At 36.7% G+C, this 18,394-nt stretch overlaps 1 protein-coding gene across 1 annotated transcript; it reads left to right on the top strand.

The window, feature by feature from the left end:
• The first annotated feature begins 609 nt into the window (after positions 1-609).
• LOC133674774 (protein TIC236, chloroplastic) lies at positions 610-18,314 on the top strand. Its single transcript, XM_062096005.1, has 24 exons — positions 610-781; positions 909-2,961; positions 4,172-4,370; positions 4,482-4,541; positions 5,306-5,410; positions 6,552-6,692; positions 7,547-7,609; positions 7,805-8,035; positions 8,144-8,227; positions 9,067-9,224; positions 9,331-9,862; positions 10,202-10,369; positions 10,531-10,590; positions 12,725-12,847; positions 13,761-14,036; positions 14,196-14,261; positions 14,384-14,515; positions 14,623-15,444; positions 15,566-15,846; positions 16,038-16,294; positions 16,546-16,784; positions 16,870-17,058; positions 17,389-17,661; positions 17,902-18,314. The coding sequence occupies exons 2-24, from the start codon at positions 1,028-1,030 to the stop codon at positions 18,046-18,048; spliced, it is 6,540 nt and encodes a 2,179-aa protein (XP_061951989.1). The 5' UTR covers positions 610-781; positions 909-1,027; the 3' UTR covers positions 18,049-18,314.
• Positions 18,315-18,394: the final 80 nt, after the last annotated feature.

Here is an 18,394-nt window from a genome sequence, read left to right as displayed (position 1 = left end):
TAATCGTGTTCTTTCTCTTGTAATATCTTTTTATTGGTATAAGCTTCACTACTACAATAATTCTACATGAACAGAGAAATATTCCTACCATCTTAAGAAGTTAAAAGATTTTTTTTAATAAATTATCTAGATTTTTAATTTTTTTTCTAGCTATAAATATCAGATTTTAGTAAAAGAGAAAAATGATTCTCTCAATAATACAACACAGAGGAAAAATATATTACTCTCTCTTTACCAATTGTTTTTATATAATATATATCTAAAAAAAAAAATCTAAATTGACTTTGGCATCAAATAATTTATTTTCTCCCTTCCAACCAACTAAAAATAATTTAAAGGCTTGTGCTTTCACAACAAAACAAAATTAAAATCTCACGCATAATTTTTTTAAAAATCTCAGCAAAAAGAAAAAGAAAAATGGAATGATGATTGAAAACACTGAGTTCATTCTCTCTCTCTCTCTCTCTCTAAATGTCGACTGGGCGACATTGTTGTTTTGAAATCGCACCAAAATAGAAAAACAAATAAAAAAAAGGTATTTCATGGTCTGGAGATAAGGTTATTATCGGTATTTAAAAAATTCCAAGGCAAGTTGCATTTGCGTCAAGCTAACCTCAAGCTTTCCGCTCTTTCTCGTCTCGTCTCGCCAAAACAGACAAAAACACCAGTCAGAAATTGCAAGCAAAGCCAAGAAAACCACAATCTCCCTCTATCTTTCTCTCTACGTAACTGAAGCCAATCATCAATCTCTCTTACAAACGGCTGGATTGATACGCTTCAGGTCATCGTGTTTCTCTCTGTTACGATCTGTGTATTCATCTCTGTGTGAAAACAGTAGAATAACTTAGACTCGAAATTGTTTTTTTGATTTTCTAGAAGCGGGATTTGATTTTATGGTTTATTTTTAGGATTGGGATGCTTGGTCACACTGCGCTATTTTGAATTTTATTAGGGGACTAAGAGAAGAGTTTCTTGGTCCCCTTCAAATGAGCTACAGCTGTGTTAAGAAATTGTGTAAAGGACTATAATGAGCTTAAAACTGAACAGCCCATTTCTTGGGATTCCGGTTAATGGTCGAAACCGGACCCATTCTCTGTGTTCGGGAAGAGGGCACTTATCGAAAAGGGGTTTTGGGAAATGTGTGTGTGTGAAAAAGTATAGTGATTGGGTAGCTCAAGCGATTAGGTTCTCGCATTTCTGTGGAAAGAATGTGGAGTTATTAAGGAATGCTATTGGATTAAGAAATGGCTTGAGGGTGGAATGCGTGAAAGAGCCGTTTGTGCAAAGTAAGGCTCTTGTGAGGTCATTGGCTCCTGTGTGGAAAGAAGGGTTGTTGATAGTGAGATGTTCGGTTTTTGGGGCTGTGATATCAGGGTTGTGTTTGTTGGTTTGGTATGGGCAGAACAGAGCTAAGTGTTATATAGAGGCAAAGCTTTTGCCTTCTGTTTGTTCAGTGCTTAGTGATTATGTTCAGCGGGAAATTGATTTTGGCAAGGTTAGGAATGTGTCGCCTTTAAGTGTTACTTTGGAGTCATGCTCAATTGGGCCTCATGGCGAGGAATTTTCTTGTGGGGAGGTGCCTACAATGAAGCTTAAACTTCGTCCTTTTGCAAGTTTGAGGAGGGGGAAGATTGTGATTGATGCTATTTTGTCTCATCCAAGTGTCATGGTTGTGCAAAAGAAGGATTATACTTGGTTGGGGATACCCTCATCTGAAGGTGGTCTACAAAGGCACTTGTCCAATGAAGAAGGGATTGACTATCGTACAAAAACAAGGAGGCTTGCGCGGGAGGAATCAGCTGCTCGCTGGGACATTGAAAGGGATGATGGTGCTAAGGAGGCTGCAGAGAAGGGTTATACTGTTCCTGAAAGAGATCCTGATATAGCTGGATATGATGTTCCAAAGAAAGATGCAACCCATTCGACAGATCTAACAAACTATGAGTTTTTCCCCTTCATGGATGATAAGATGCACTGGAAGGACCATCATTGCATGGACACAGGTCTTGACTATGATAAGAGGCATGCTCATTTGGAGAAATCTTTTGGTGTAAAATTTCCTGGTTCAGGCCTTAAATTATGGTCTAGTGTGATTAGAGGACCCAAAAAGCACAAATTTAAGAAGAAGGCTAATGGGAGTGATATCTCGGCAGCCAGCATTAATGCCAAAAGACGAATCCTTGAGCGTAGTGCCACAGCAGCAGTTGCATATTTCCAGGGTTTATACAGTGAAAAGTCTGATGAGCCTTCTCAGTCATCTGGTGGTTATGATGTTATGAACCTTGACTCCCTTTTAGCTCAAAGTGGAGGTGATTATAGTCTGGACATATCTATTGATGCAAGTACTGGTGATGAAGACTCAACAGCTAAAAGCCAGAATAAAGACTCAGTAAACCAGCCACTGGCAGCGGGTCAAAATGTTCACGGTCATATTGACAAGTTTAATATTATACGTGATACCTTTCTTGCGACTGTTGTTCATCTCGTTGAAGTTCAAAAAGTCAATGAAAATTTTCCGTCCATCAGAAATCTATCAGGAGATGCTAAAACAAACAATATAAACGATGTGGATTTAGCAGTTGATGCTGTAAATAGACGAATAGGTGCTAGTGACTCGGGCACTCAAAGCCACCATGCATCTCAAAGTTTAAGTTCTGTAAAGCTGGAGCGTGGTCCTGCAACATACCTTCCAGTTCCTGGTTGGTCCTTGAGTTTGACATCTGGCTTACCCTCTTTTTCAAGAAGGCTCAGCAATCTGCTATCTCATCTCCTTGCTGGGCCATTTCAAGAGATTAAGTCAGGTGTCGGTCCTAAAGTTGAAGATATTGTTGCAGAACTTGTTGATGGGGTAGATGTAGTGCAGTCTGAAGGAATTGAGAAAATGCTTCCTGTTTCACTGGATTCTGTACATTTCAAAGGTGGAACACTGATGCTGCTTGCATATGGTGACAGAGAACCTAGGTGAGTGCCACTTTTAGTCTACACCTATTTATTAGTTGTATAAAATCATGTTTTATTTATTACATTGTTTATGTGGAGTGGAGTGGCCTTAGTGGTTTCTAATTTTCTTTTTCTTACTATTCATGGAGCAATAAGTAATGAGGTTTTCTTGTTACTACCCTCAAGGTAAATTTGAGGTTTTCTGTTCTTCTGGTCTTTGACATGAGAAAAATTAATAGAAGTCTTTCATTGTTGCAAGATTCTATAAAAAACAGATATCATTTAGAGCATGGCCTTGCAATGGATTTCCCTGACATGTTATATTTTGCTTGAATAGTTGTATAATAAGGCACCTTTATTCTCCTGGCTAGTGTGAGTGGGATTGAACATTGCATAGTTCTATCTGCTTTCCTCAGTTAAAGGATTATTTCTTACCTTTCCAATTCCTATCATTCTTAAAAACTGCCCAGTCTGTGATTGCACTCAAAAAAACTGGTAAGTTCTCAAAACATCAATCATAGAATAGACTCGGAAGCTTAACTCTCTCTCCCGCTCTCTCTCCACACACACACACACACGCACATACATTTATGTTCACACACACATATATATGAGTGCATGTGTCTAAATTGGCTGTTCTTCATTATTGCTTAGTGTCCTAATTCATGGCTAATAGACGTTTTGGCAAAGATTTTTGTGTGTTTTGTTTTGGCAAAGATTTTTGTGTGTTTTGTTTGTACATGTACTTGTGCTCCCCTGATGTTAATAAGCAATGATGGTCCTTGAATCAAACTAGAAGAACTGGCTTTCTAATATTGACATATTTTTTTTTTTAAAAATTGATCAGTGTGCTAATCTCAACAAGTGAAGTGTCTAAAAGATAAAATCTTTGATAAAGTTACAGATTGTCCGGTTATTATAAAGGGATAACTGGTTCAGCAGTGTCTTTGCTGGGATCTTCAAAAAGATTGGATTGCCTTGTTACATCGTGTTTGTTTAGTATTGTGTTTACTTCCTGTTCTTCCTTTGAGAGGATATTTTTGTCATCTATGTAACTCTTTCTTCTCTTGCTCTTTGTTAATCCTGGATTAATCCAAAAATGAAGTGGTTTCTGCTGAAACATTGGATAGAAGCGTTCTTTTATGAAGACACATTCTCCTGTGCATGACATTAATTTCTTTACCAAGTGATTTATGCATACCATTTATGCTTTCTACTATACTGTGTATAGGGAAATGGGAAATGTTAATGGACATCTGAAGTTTCAAAATCATTATGGTCGTGTGCATGTTCAGTTGAGCGGCAACTGTAGGATGTGGAGATCTGATGCAGTGTCTGAAGATGGTGGCTGGTTGTCTGCAGATGTCTTTGTTGATGTTGTTGAGCAGACATGGCATGCCAATTTAAAAATCATCAACCTCTTTGCTCCGGTAAGGTACACACTGAATTTGGTATTTATGTTTGAAAATTGTTAAGAACCTTTTTATCTGCTATCTGAGGGAGAGAAATTGTAACTGAATTGTATCAATTCGTCTTTGCAGCTTTTTGAAAGAATTTTAGAAATTCCAATCGCATGGTCCAAAGGGAGAGCCACTGGTGAGGTGCTTTTCTAACTCCAATTCAATTTTTATTTTTATCCAATCCTTCTCCCTGAATATATGAGAATGTTCCTCAATTTCCGACCAACTGGACATGTCCATATTGATATTACCATTTAATCTTTTATTTTCATGTTATAGTTATTAAAAGGAAATATTTTTTTATTATTTTCACAAGAAATTTCTTAACTGCTCCCAAGTTCTTTTTGATGATTTTTCTGGTAAAAATGCATGGTGGTTGGGGCACATGTTATTAATTTGTGAAGCATGCCAGATTAAATTGTCTGATGTCAGAAACTAGCATGGTTATACTTCTGAGTGCTTAGATTTATTATCATTACAAAAATTATATTTTTTTAGCTCTGCTTTTATGATTAGATTTATCTTTTATTTTTCTGAGTGAACTGCAGATATTTATCTCCTGCTTTAAGCATAATTTCATATGGTAGTGAATTTGGCTTTGCTCTGTACTTAAATCAAGTTACTTGTTTCAATTTACATTGTTATTTGAGTTTGCATCTACCATCAGATGTTTTCTAGTTTAGCTGTATGGCATCAGAATTGTCTGCCTTGACAAGTAGTAACGTTGTTTAAGGTTCCTGAGACTCCGCCCTTCCATTAAACAAAGATTTAAATGTTTCATTTCCACAGATAATCTTTTTGATTCCAAATGTTTGTTTTCTCAAAAGTTGTTAAAAGGACAATTTTTATTTTTATTTTTAATAAATATCCTAGACAATTTTATTTGCATCCTTCTCCTTTTGCAGGTTCACATGTGTATGTCTAGAGGGGAAACATTTCCTAATCTTCACGGGCAACTTGATGTTACAGGACTGTCCTTTCAGATAAATGATGCTCCATCATGGTTTTCTGTATGTCCTTGTTTCATGTGTTCTTAAATGCTTGCTTTCTTTATCTTCTCTTTATGGAGATTTTTATTTCAGCATATCTCATATTTTAGGATAAGTTGTAACTGGCAGAAACATGTAACTTTGCCTGCCATATGGTTCATGGCCTGCATATCTCATTTACAGATCTCTTTACTTTATTGTCACTTTCTTTGTGATCTATATATAGGTATATTTTATGCCCAGGTGAGTATGAGTTATTTGTTGATGATGTTGTGATTTTTATTAGATGGTATGATGCCTTGGAAGTTCTTTTGATGCTTGTCATGTATGTTTAGTTAAGGGAGGAGCTAGATGACATCTCTCTCCATCAAGAGATAGGTCAGGTGGAGGTCACCAGTTAAATCCCTTTTGAGTGTCAAGTTGCTGAAGAAAAAGAAAAACAAAATGTTTCTTTCTTCCAGTACTTATAAATTTCTTGTCTTTATCTCTAATAATTTGAGGAGACAAGTAGAGACAGAAGCAATTGTTTTGTATTGAGGGAAGGAAAGGAATGGATTAGAAAAGTAAATCTTTTGTTGGAAAATTTAAAAAGGAGGAAAAGGATACGAGGGAAATGCATTCTCAAGGTTTGCATTTTATTTCCTGCAACAAATGCCATTATTCAGATATATGTAAGAGAACCTATTTACTATTTAGTTATGTGGAAAATAAAAGAAAGAAAAGCATGATGGCATCAGATCTTAGTGAGTGATGAACCTAGGGGGAAACAGTAGTTATGAGGTTAATTTACCCGCCCTCTGCCACCGGATGAACCTTTATAAAACTGATTAGTAGTTCAGGACTATACCTGATTTCAGAATAACCGTAACAAGGCCGTGTTGAATTGGTTTAATATATCATGGACATTTTACATATCAACAACAATCTGATTTTCCATGAATTTTCCCAATTAATATACTTCTCATTGTATTTTTATGTTACTACTTGTAATGTGTCAAAATAGTATATGCAAAATTTATTCACGCTTATCTTATGTGGTGTTTCAGATGTATACTGAAAAAGTTGAAATCATCGTTTACTGTTCATTTTTTTAAATAAAAAAATAAGGAAACTAATTCTTTTCAGTAGGCTGGAAATCTTACATTGGCTGTGCATTTGACAGGATATTTCAGCAAGTTTATGTTTCCGTGGCCAACGAATATTCTTGCATAATGCAAGTGGCTGGTTTGGCAATGTTCCTTTAGAAGCTTCTGGAGATTTTGGCATTCATCCAGAGGAAGGTGAATTTCATCTAATGTGTCAGGTATGGTCTTATATACAACTGCCTCACACTTGAGAAGATGTATGTATTTCTTGACTTCAGCATCACTCCATTTTGTCAGATATGATATGACATTTTACTTGGGACCGGAAGGTTGATACTTCCTATGTGTGCTAAAGTGAATGTTTTGATGGTTATATTGCGGGAGTTATCTTATTCAATAAGAGATGTCCAGGTAGAATTGATGCAACATTCTTCTCATGATGGAGAATGGTTCAGTCATGACATTGAAAATATAGTTGCTTGCCTACAAAATTTTCCTTAGAACATAAAATTCAACTGCAAAAAAGGTCATAGAATAAAACAGAGATCCATGTGGAAGTCCTACTTAATCTCTCACAGTGGAGTTCTTTATCTTGTGTTCTGATGAGGAATTGATCAAGGAGAATGTTTATCCTGCAAAGTAGTGGCTCCTCACTTGGAGGGTGGGTATGAAATCTGTTATAATGCAAGCATGTGATCCTTCAACAATGGTTCACATTAGTTAATGTGATTTCAAATGACAGAAATTCTCGTTTTTGACATCGATCATATAAACAACTGCAGTCTGTTAGAACTTTGGTTACAACCCATTCAATATGTTTTTGTTCTGTCATTGCTTTCTTTTATAATAAGAACCTAAACTCTGTAGTCTAATACCTTTTTAATCCTGCTAATAACGAGTTGTTGAAGACATTATGTATGTTGTATATATGTCTGAATGTTTTTATAGTTACAATTACAGTTGGACTTTTTCTAACCTCGAACTGGCAGGTTGCAGTGGCTTGTTACTTGTTTTAATTTTGTTTTGTTATTTCCTATCAAACCAATAATATGTGCATTATCAATTGATTTAGGTCCCTTGTGTCGAAGTAAATGCTCTGATGAAAACTTTTAAGATGAGACCTTTATTGTTCCCGGTAAGTGTGTCTGTATTTCATTAAATTCTTTATTGAATATGCACTTAAAAGTTCAATTTTTTTTTTCCTGGCCGGTGAATTCCTATAATATTGTCAAATTGATCTGGGTAATCACTATATTTTATAACAAAGCAAGAACGAGTTCATACTGACAACTTTGATTTTTTCTCCATCTTCTTTCTCCATTGGCTTCAGTTAGCTGGTTCTGTAACTGCTGTATTTAACTGTCAAGGTCCACTGGATGCTCCTATATTTGTGGGAAGTGGAGTGGTTTCGAGGAAGATATCTCATTCATTTTCAGATGTCCCTGCATCTGTTGCACTGGAAGCAATGTTAAAAAGCAAAGAGGCTGGTGCTGTGGCAGCCTTTGATCGCATTCCCTTTTCATATTTATCAGCCAATTTCACATTTAACACTGATAACTGTGTAAGTTTGTTTTGAATATTTGATCATACAAATCCTAAGCTAGAATGACAACTTTTTTTCAATTTCAGTACAGATTTAATTATTGTGCTATATATTTTCACGACATAGGTTGCTGACTTGTATGGAATTAGAGCTAGCCTTGTAGATGGTGGTGAAATTAGAGGAGCAGGGAATGCATGGATTTGCCCAGAGGTAAACTGCTTGTGCTATAACTTCTCTTTCTTTCCTTCTCTGTCTTTCTTGACACACACAGATACACAGTCAGCTAGGAGGTGAGCTGATATGTTTCGTTGCATTGTGAACTAGGATTGGGCTTTCTAGATTCTGCTGTGGTGTCTTGTGTCTCATATTTTATACCAAATTTCACTCTGAAGAGTAAATGATTACAGTTGGATTATCTTATGCACTTTCTTTCTAGTTGGATCTTCGCCTCGACAAGTGTTGATAAAACTCCGAAATAGCATTTCCTTGGAACCATATTTGTATCAGTAAAGACAAGAAAATCCAGGGTAGCATAATTTTTAGACTTTGTCTTGGATTTGAAATCATAGCTGACGATTGGATACAATTGATATTTTCTGTTTTCCGCCGACATGCATGAGTTTCTTTTTTTTTTTTTTTTCAATTGATCTCGAGCATATTCGTATCTTAACATGTGAATGTAAGAGCTAACATTTTTGTTAACACTAGAGGGCGTAGCGAAGAAAACAGACCTTTGATTTTCTAACTCAACATCTGTTGCCAGTACAATTCTACTTTAGCAAGTTGCTCTTGGTCTTTTATGATCCTACCATGCCATGCTTTTTATGGATTCCTTCGAACTTCTGATCTGAATCCAGCATGTAATTAAGTTTCTACCATTTAGGCTGTCATCTTCGATGTCTTTCATTTGCCATGTTACCTGATCAGTGGTTTGAATAGGAATATAAATGGTGGTGTTCTTGAAGTCTGCACATTGATGCATGGAATGCTTATCCCTAAGGTTATTTTATTTTTCCATTTCCATTCTGATATGGAACACTTTGTCACAGGGTGAAGTGGATGATGCAGCAATAGACGTTAATTTTTCTGGAAACTTTTCCTCTGATAAGATTATACATCGATATATTCCAGAGTACCTACAGTCGATGCCTCTAAAATTAGGGGACCTAACTGGAGAAACAAAACTTTCTGGATCCCTCTTAAGACCGTGAGCTCCATAAGCTTATCCTTGTCATTGCGCATTAGTTGTTCATTCTATGATTTTGTTTGCATGTACTGTACTGTGGTTGATTGGCAATTCCTTCTGGACATAGGAGGTTTGACATCAAGTGGATTGCGCCAAAAGCTGAGGGGTCATTTAGTGATGCTCGGGGAGATATCATGATCTCCCATGATTATATTACAATTAAATCTTCATCTGTTGCTTTTGAGTTAGACACAAAAGTTCAAACGTCTTATCCTGAAGAATACTTCCCAGACAGAAAGGAGTTCGATGGAAATAAAATTTTGCCATTTACTGTTGAAGGAGTTGAGTTGGATCTACGAATGCGTGGTTTCGAGTTTTTCAGCTTGGTATCTTTTTATCCTTTTGATTCTCCAAGACCCACACATTTGAAAGCAACAGGAAAAATCAAATTTCAGGGAAAGGTGCTAAAACCTTCCAGTATTGTTAATGAGCAAGATCTTGCTTCTGGGAGGGACATGCAACATGTGAAAGTAGAAGGGACTGCGCAAGGTACACAAAGTCTTGTTGGCGAGGTTTCGGTCACAGGTCTTAGGCTGAACCAGTTGATGCTTGCACCTCAGTTGGCTGGACAGTTGAGCATTTCACGTGATCGAATCAAGGTAGTGGCTTTCTTTCACCTCAATGTATGTGTCTATGTGTGTGTGTGTGTTTTGATATTGTGCATTTTTTTTTAAATATGCCATTCTATGTGCTTATATTCACCTCGAGGAAGTTGTAAAACCTGGATTGCTTTGTTAATGTAGGAGTCAGAGTTAATGATTTTGCATGAGATATCCTATTTTGATCTGTGAGTTATGTGAATACTTGCTATTTTAATATGGTTAAAACGAACATAAAAACAGAGGTTGTGGATATCTTCTTCCTACACTTGCCTTTTACCTCATCTTGTTTTACATGGCAATCTATTCTGAAAACTGAAGCTCTTTCTGGTGGCGCAGGTGGATGCCATGGGTAGGCCAGACGAAAGTCTTGCTGTGGAGGTTTTGGGCCCATTACAACCTGGTTATGATGAGAGCTCACCGAACAGAAAATTCTCTTTTAACCTTCAGAAGGGACAACTAAAAGCTAACGTCTCTTTCCAACCTCAGCATTCTGCTACTTTGGAGGTATCTGTAGGCCCCATGATTTGGGGAAAAAAAGAGAGAAGAAAAGGAAAATTTTTGCATCTTTACTTGGAATTTTATTCATTCTGTGTTATATTGAAAATGATTTTCTTTTGCAGAACATGGATAATTGATTTTTTCTGCCTTCTATGAGGTTGTTGTAGGTACGAAATTTGCCGCTGGATGAGTTGGAGTTGGCTTCTCTTCGTGGAACAATACAAAGGGTAAGCCTTGTTGGTATATCCTGTTAAGTTGGAATGCAGTTATCAATAAGAATGAATCTGTTTTGTTTTTCTTCAACATTTCAGCTACTTACTCGGGCTTCTTTTATTTTACATGCCGACCTTTATGGCTGAACCTGATATTTTCTTGTGATTTAGTTGTTTCTAAGATATAAATGTTGTCAAAGAACCATTTCAACTCAAAAGTATAAGTTGCAAGGCGATACTTTAAGAATGGTTTTATATATTTTTAAACACACTTCTTAAAGTGAAAGCCTTTTGAGCTTGAAACTTGCATAAGTTCACTCAATCTAAACACAAGCTGTTTGGTAAAGCTTCAAGGATGGTTTTATAAATTCTCTCAAACCCCCTCTCAAGTGAAAGTCTTTTAGGTTTGAAATTTGCACAAGTCCATCATATATTGTGTTTATTTTTTTCAATTTTAATTATAGCGGGGGTGGTGAAACTAAAACTCGTGATGATTGTTTGATCATTTAGACTCTAGTATCATGTTAAAGAACTATTGTAAGCTCTTAAGTGAGGTCCTAATAATGATTATTCTATATATGCCTTAATACACACTCTCAAGTGAATTTGCATTGGTCCCCCACTATCTTGTACTTAGTTTTTTTTATTTCAATTACAGAGAATGATCATTTTTAATTTGAGAGAATGGAATGTTGAGGCTTGAACTCATGACCATTTGGTCATTCAACATGTTTTATTTTAGTTTATATTTTTGTATCTAGTCAATGTGGGATATGTCCACCAACAACCCCCTTTATTTGCAGCCCATCTTTTGGGGCCTGTCAAGTGGCGTGGGCTCCAGTATCTTTACTGGACTGTTGGGCCTTTTTGAGGCTCTAAATACCATATAAAACTTGATAGTTAAGTTTGGATTCCATAAAAACTTAAGCCTTCTGGCGGTTGACTCATTCTTAATTTTTTATTTTGTTAAATGAAACTATTCAATATTTAATAAATAAAAGAAATCAAAACAATATAAAAGATTGAGAATGAGCTAGTCACCACAAGATTGAAGTCTTTTGGATTGAACCTAAACTCAACTATTAAATTTAATATGGTGGCGGAGCCATTTTGTTACAATGATCTAGCAAAGGTCTTGGAGCCCAAACCACTTGACAACACCAAGATCTAAGTCTTTTGGATGGAACTCAACTATCAAATTCTATGTAGTCTCAGAGCCTCGAAGAGGCCCAACGATTCGGTAAAGATCTTAGAGACCAAGCCACTTGACAGACCCCAAAAGATGGGTTGCAAGTGAGTGGTGAGTGGGAGTGTTGGTGAATATATCCCACATTGATTAAATACAAAAACATAAACTAATACAAAGGATGTTGAATGGACCAACCATCACAAGGCTTAAGTCTTTTGTATGGAGCCCAAACTCAATTATCAAACTCTATAGACATATATAACCGAGTGTTGTAGGCTTTCAAGTTTAGCAGGAATGTTCCGCAATCGGTTTTACATGTCTCAATTAAATGTTGAGCTTGATCATGGTCTGTAGAAATCCCTTCACAGGTCTTCCTAAACAAACAAATGATATTTACCTTCATTTATTTCAATTATACCCATAAATACCAGATCATTTGACTGCTAGATGCTGTCTTTCTGAGCTGTCAAAAAGATATTAAAGTGTTTTGAGCTTTCAACTCCCTATAATAATGTTCATGGCCAGCGTATCATGACCGTGATAATCTAGGAAGTGCATGCAATTTCTTTATAGTGAGCATTGTTGTGTGAGAAGATCTGCTACTTGAATTTACTATCAGAAATCCCAAATAATAAGTGAGGTGGATTTTGTTTGGGTATAGGGGCAAAAATCTTCTCTCTTTGGAAGAATCCTAAATCTTGATGGAAGTTAGTTGAGGAAAATGTGACAACCATCTTAATCGCTTTTGATGTATCTTTCGCTGGAACTTTAGTTTATCAATATTTTTGTGAAGTTTGGTAGAAGTATCTACTCTATATGCTCCTATTTTTTTCCAAAAACAATTCAAATAATTTCCTGCTATTGGAATTGTGATTCACTAGACTTTTCTTGATGATGATTGTATCAGTTATCATTTTGGACTTGAAAATTTGATGTCCTTGGCTGCTTATTTACATGCAGGCAGAAATTCAGCTCAATCTTCAGAAAAGAAGGGGTCATGGTGTGTTATCCGTTCTTCATCCAAAATTTAGTGGTGTGCTTGGTGAAGCCCTAGATGTGGCTGCTAGATGGAGTGGCGATGTTGTGAGTAATTGATCTAAAGTTTTTGTACCATGAAGTTGACCATGTTGGTACAAATGCTCTGTCTAATAGCTTGAGAATTCTTTATATCTACTAATTGAACTTTAATAAAATAATAATCTTAACTTTGGCATGTCCTCTTTGATTTTGTGTTAAAGATTGATTGGTTCCATTGGTGGATAGTGAAGCAAGCAATGTCTTGCATGCTTCTGTTGATGCCCTTTTATAACTTAGCATTTGACATTCAGGTTGAATTAGAGTGTGTTTACCAAACATCTTAGAATCAAAGTCAAAACTATCTTATGAAAAGTGTATTTTTAATTATGTCTCAAAGTAAAGCGTAATTTTTCATGTCAAATGGGATTTTTTTAAAATTCATGTTTGGATCATGTATGCGATTCCCAATCTTTTTTTCTTCTCGTTTGAAAGTTGAGATGTACTCAATTATGTCTTCAGTGGTTTTCTATTGCTGGAACTTGTGTTTTCCTGTTAGTGTTTCTCATTATAGTTAAAAACAACAAATCAACTAAATTTACACTCATCCGACGTGAATTCATGTCATGAGAGTAGTTTTCTATTATCTCTCAAATAATATCCGTATGACATAATCACATTGGTACTTCTGAATTTTTTTGGGCAAGGAGGAGATGTTTACAATATTAACTGGCTGTTATCTGACCCGATCATTTCTGAAAAAACTGTTTTGGATTAAGAGTACAAGTTCTAATGTAGCATGATTGCAACAATTATCACTTATTTATATAGGTTATGCTCCAATAGCTATCTCCTGAAATTATCATATGGATATGCATGCTCACATGTGTGGAGAGATAGATAGATTGATAGATATTCTTTTTTTCCCTTTTGCTACTGCATGGTTAATGATTTTGTTACTGAATGATATGCTATTGTTTAGATCACTCTCGAAAAAACTGTTTTGGAACAAATCAATAGCTGTTATGAGCTTCAAGGTGAATATGTGTTGCCTGGCACTCGGGACAGAAACCTTGCTGGAAAGGAAAATGGTGGCCTGTTCAAAATGGCAATGACTGGACATCTAGGTAGTGTCATATCTTCTATGGGAAGATGGAGAATGAGACTTGAAGTTCCTCGAGCTGAGGTTGCTGAGATGCTTCCGCTAGCAAGGCTTCTTTCTCGAAGTACAGATCCTGCTGTTCGATCTAGATCAAAGGTTGTATTCACTTAAGTAATTGAAATGGACATATGTCATGACAATCATCTTACTGTGTATTGAATCATATCACTTCTTATTAGTTTACAGTTTGAGATGTTTACAGTACTTTAGATCTTTCAATTAGAGATCCCTGATAGGTGTGCCACTTCTTTGCAGGATCTTTTCATGCAAAGTTTGCAGTCCGTAGGATTGTATCCAGAATGTTCTCAAGACTTGCTTGAGGTAGTTTGTTGATAAACTACAACATTTTTGATGTCTTCATATCTTATTAAAAAGCTTCATGTTCATAGTAACAGCCAATTTCATGTGTCTGGTAGATTTAACAGCTCTAAAAAAAATTTCAGGTAATGCGAGGGCATTATACACCATCAAATGAAGTTATTCTTGAAGACATAAGTCTTCCAGGTTTAGCTGAACTTAAAGGCCGCTGGCATGGCTCTCTTGATGCAAGTGGTGGAGGCAATGGAGACACAATGGTATAGTTTTTGATCTTTTCATGATTCCTCAGAAATTCTGGCCCTCTTCCTTTAGATGGCTCTTTCTCATTTCTCTTTTTATTTCCCTTGTGCTTTTGTTTTTCCAGGCTGAGTTTGACTTTCATGGGGAGGATTGGGAGTGGGGCACCTACAAAACTCAGCGTGTTGTAGCAGTTGGTGCGTACAGCAACAATGATGGTTTGCGGCTTGAGAGGATCTTTATTCAAAAGGATAATGCCACAATACATGCTGATGGAACTTTGTTAGGGCCCAAAACCAATCTTCATTTTGCTGTTCTGAATTTTCCTGTTAGTCTAGTTCCGACGGTAGTTCAGGTCATTGAATCTTCAGCTGCTGACATTGTTCATTCTTTACGGCAACTGTTAGCCCCAATTCGGGGTATATTACACATGGAAGGAGATCTTAGAGGAAGTCTTGCAAAACCAGAATGTGATGTTCAAGTAAGGCTCTTGGATGGTGCTATCGGGGGCATTGATCTTGGACGAGCTGAAGTTGTTGCTTCCCTTACCTCTACCAGTCGTTTTCTATTTAATGCCAAGTTTGAACCAATCATCCAAAATGGCCATGTACACATACAAGGAAGTGTTCCTATTAATTTTGTCCAAAATACTTCATTGGAGGAAGAAGATCAAGAAACAGATAAAAGTAGAGCAAAATGGGTGCCTGGCTGGGAGAAGGAAAGGGATAAAGGGTATGCTGACGAAGCCAGGGAGAAGGTTTATAGAGAGAGGGTTGAAGATGGTAGGAATAATCAACTAGCTGAAAGTCTCAAAGTTTTGAACTGGAACTTTTTAGATGTAGGAGAAGTTAGGGTTGATGCTGATATCAAGGATGGGGGAATGATGCTATTGACAGCTTTATCTCCTTATGTCAACTGGCTTCATGGCAATGCTGACATTATGCTTCAGGTAGGCTAGTCAAAATATAGTACTTGTGGGTTCTCTCAATCTTATAATCTAAATTTTCTCTGATATTCCCAAATCTGTGATTTGGGATTTTTTTGTTGGAATTTTCTTTCTAATCAAACAGGTCAGAGGTACTGTTGATCAACCTGTGCTTGATGGATTTGCGACATTCCACAGGGCTTCTATATTATCACCAGTACTCCGAAAACCACTCACAAACTTTGGTGGTACTGTCCATGTAAAATCAAATAGGCTATGCATCACTTCATTGGAGAGCCGGGTAAGCAGAAGGGGTAAGCTGCTCATAAAAGGCAATCTGCCTCTCAGAACAAGTGAAGCATCTCTTGGTGATAAAATTGATTTGAAATGTGAAGTTCTGGAAGTGCGGGCAAAAAATATACTGAGGTATGTCATGCAATTTATAACTCATGCATTTTTTTATAAAATATGCGCCTTGGCTTGTTGAGAATACATTTTCCATTTAAAATTTGATTCCATGTGGTACATGCCTTTTGAAATTTTATACATTGATAATTATGTTGCTGAATGCATGATCATTCTTAGTTTCTAGAGTACTAATGTCTTGCCCAAATCAGTGGTCAGGTTGACACCCAGATGCAAATAACTGGTTCGATTTTACAACCAAACATATCAGGGAATATTAAATTGAGCCACGGAGAAGCATATCTACCACATGATAGAGGTAGTGGAGCTTCTCCTTTCAATAGGTTGTCATCCAATCAGTCCAGGCTTCCAGCTGGGGGTGTCAACCACGCAGTTGCATCTAGATATGTTTCACGGTTTTTCAGTTCAGAACCTGCTGCTTCAAAGACCAAGTTCCCTCAACCTGCTGGTAACATGTTAAATTGTTGGTTTCTTATAATGGGGTACTAAATATGTCTGAGAAATGAAATGAAATTAAATATCAACTCTTTGAAATATTTGTTTAGAACTTTAAATGAAGGACCTGGTCAACCTTCAGGCTGACATGAAAGGAACCTCAGTGACAAAATGCCTTACATTTAAAGCTGATAAATTTTTAGGTTTCTTTTGTTAGCAAATTCTTTGAACTTTTTTTCTGATGTTTATTTTATGCACATGCAGTTAAATCAAATAAAGTTGAAAAGGATCTGGAGCAAGTAAACATCAAACCAAAAATAGATATACGCCTTAGTGATTTGAAGCTTGTTTTAGGACCAGAGTTGAGGGTGGTTTATCCTTTGATTCTCAATTTTGCTGTTAGTGGCGAGATTGAGCTCAATGGCTTGGCTCACCCCAAACGGATAAAACCAAAAGGTGTTCTCACATTTGAAAATGGTGATGTGAATCTAGTTGCAACTCAAGTGAGTAACTATCTTCTTGTTAAATATTTTTTCGTGCAGCACTTGTGCTCTTTATTTTATTTAAGTTTAATTTTTCCAAATTCAGGTGAGGCTTAAGCGGGAGCATTTAAATATAGCAAAATTTGAGCCTGAGCATGGACTAGATCCCATGTTAGACTTGGTTTTGGTTGGATCGGAGTGGCAATTTAAGATTCAAAGCCGTGCCAGCAATTGGCAGGACAAACTGGTGGTAACCTCAAGTTCTGTGGAACAAGATGCCCTCTCACCAACTGAGGTAACATGAGAATTTTCTCATCCACCCTGTCAACTACTAGAGATGAGCTTTAATGTATCAGAATGTCTCATGGTTGAGAGGTCTGGAAACTGTAGTTGTGAATAGATATGTATACAGTACAGCACATGTTCTCCATTGTATTTTTTGTGTATTTTTATCTAGCAAGGTAGAAAGAGATCAAGGATATCAAGCATTTTTTTATGTTATCTATGCATGCATGCATTCGCGTGCACTTATCATGTTTGTGATTCAGGGTCTTGTTTGCTGTTGCTAAATTTGGATTAACATATTTTCTCAAGGCAATCCAATGTTAATTTTCCTTTCATGCAGGCTGCTAGAGTATTTGAGAGTCAATTGGCAGAGTCCATATTGGAGGGTGATGGCCAGCTTGCATTTAAAAAGCTTGCAACTGCAACACTTGAACAATTGATGCCAAGATTAGAAGGGAAGGGAGAGTTTTTGCATGCTAGATGGAGGCTAGTCTACGCTCCACAGATTCCCAGTTTACTTTCTGTTGATCCTACTGTTGATCCTCTAAAATCTCTGGCAAATAATATTTCATGTGGTACGGAGGTCGAGGTCCAGCTTGGGAAACGTCTTCAGGTTATCTCAGTCCTTCACTTACCCCCTAATAATCTCTTTTTTTTAAGTCTCTTCTGGATAATGTAAGTGATGATGAGAATGAAAGAGGCTGAAAAGGGTTAGCTGTTCATTTAGATGTGGTTTCAAAATGCTCCAGCTTGGTCCTTGTTTTGAAGACTGTTGTCATGATCCTTTGCTAATGGTCATCAAAAATCTATTTGTCATCTAAAGCATTTGTTTTTTTTGTTCTACTGTTTTCAGGCCTCCATTGTAAGGCAGATGAAGGACTCAGAAATGGCTATGCAATGGACCTTGATCTACCAGCTCACAAGCCGTTTGCGAGTGCTCCTACAATCTGCTCCCTCCAAACGACTCCTTTTTGAATATTCTGCTACATCACAGGATTGATTCACTGTCATATTTTTTGCTTGCTGTTTTTCTTTGGAGCAGCTGAATCGATTCTCTGGAGTGCAGGGTTGTCATTGGTGAATGTTGTAGCATATAGATTGTCGATATTGAATATAGCTGATTGTAGTTGAAAAGAAAACCAAATTGAAATGAAGGTAGATGCTGAAGTAGATGTAGGAGTATGCCGTTATTCTTTGCTCAGAAATGAATGAGCTTGTTCATATGTTAAACAGTTAATAGAAAATCAATGAAAACAAATTTAGCCACGATCGAGATTCATGACAGATACATGCTATGCTGCTGCACAAGAGCATTTGGCTTCGGTCGTCACAACAATCTCCAAAAG

This window comes from Populus nigra, chromosome 15 (assembly GCF_951802175.1).
Source record: "Populus nigra chromosome 15, ddPopNigr1.1, whole genome shotgun sequence".
In the NCBI taxonomy this organism is placed as follows: domain Eukaryota; kingdom Viridiplantae; phylum Streptophyta; class Magnoliopsida; order Malpighiales; family Salicaceae; genus Populus; species Populus nigra.
The sequence above is the reverse complement of the archived record's forward strand: the minus strand, read 5'-3'. Positions and strand labels throughout refer to the sequence as shown.

Coding starts and splice junctions, on each gene's coding strand:
- LOC133674774 (XM_062096005.1), top strand. CDS start 1,028: ATGAGCTTAAAACTGAACAGCCCATTTCTTGGGATTCCGGTTAATGGT. Junction 6,693..7,546: donor AATTTCATCTAATGTGTCAG/GTATGGTCTTAT, acceptor CAATTGATTTAG/GTCCCTTGTGTCGAAGTAAA. Junction 15,445..15,565: donor ATGCTGACATTATGCTTCAG/GTAGGCTAGTCA, acceptor CTAATCAAACAG/GTCAGAGGTACTGTTGATCA.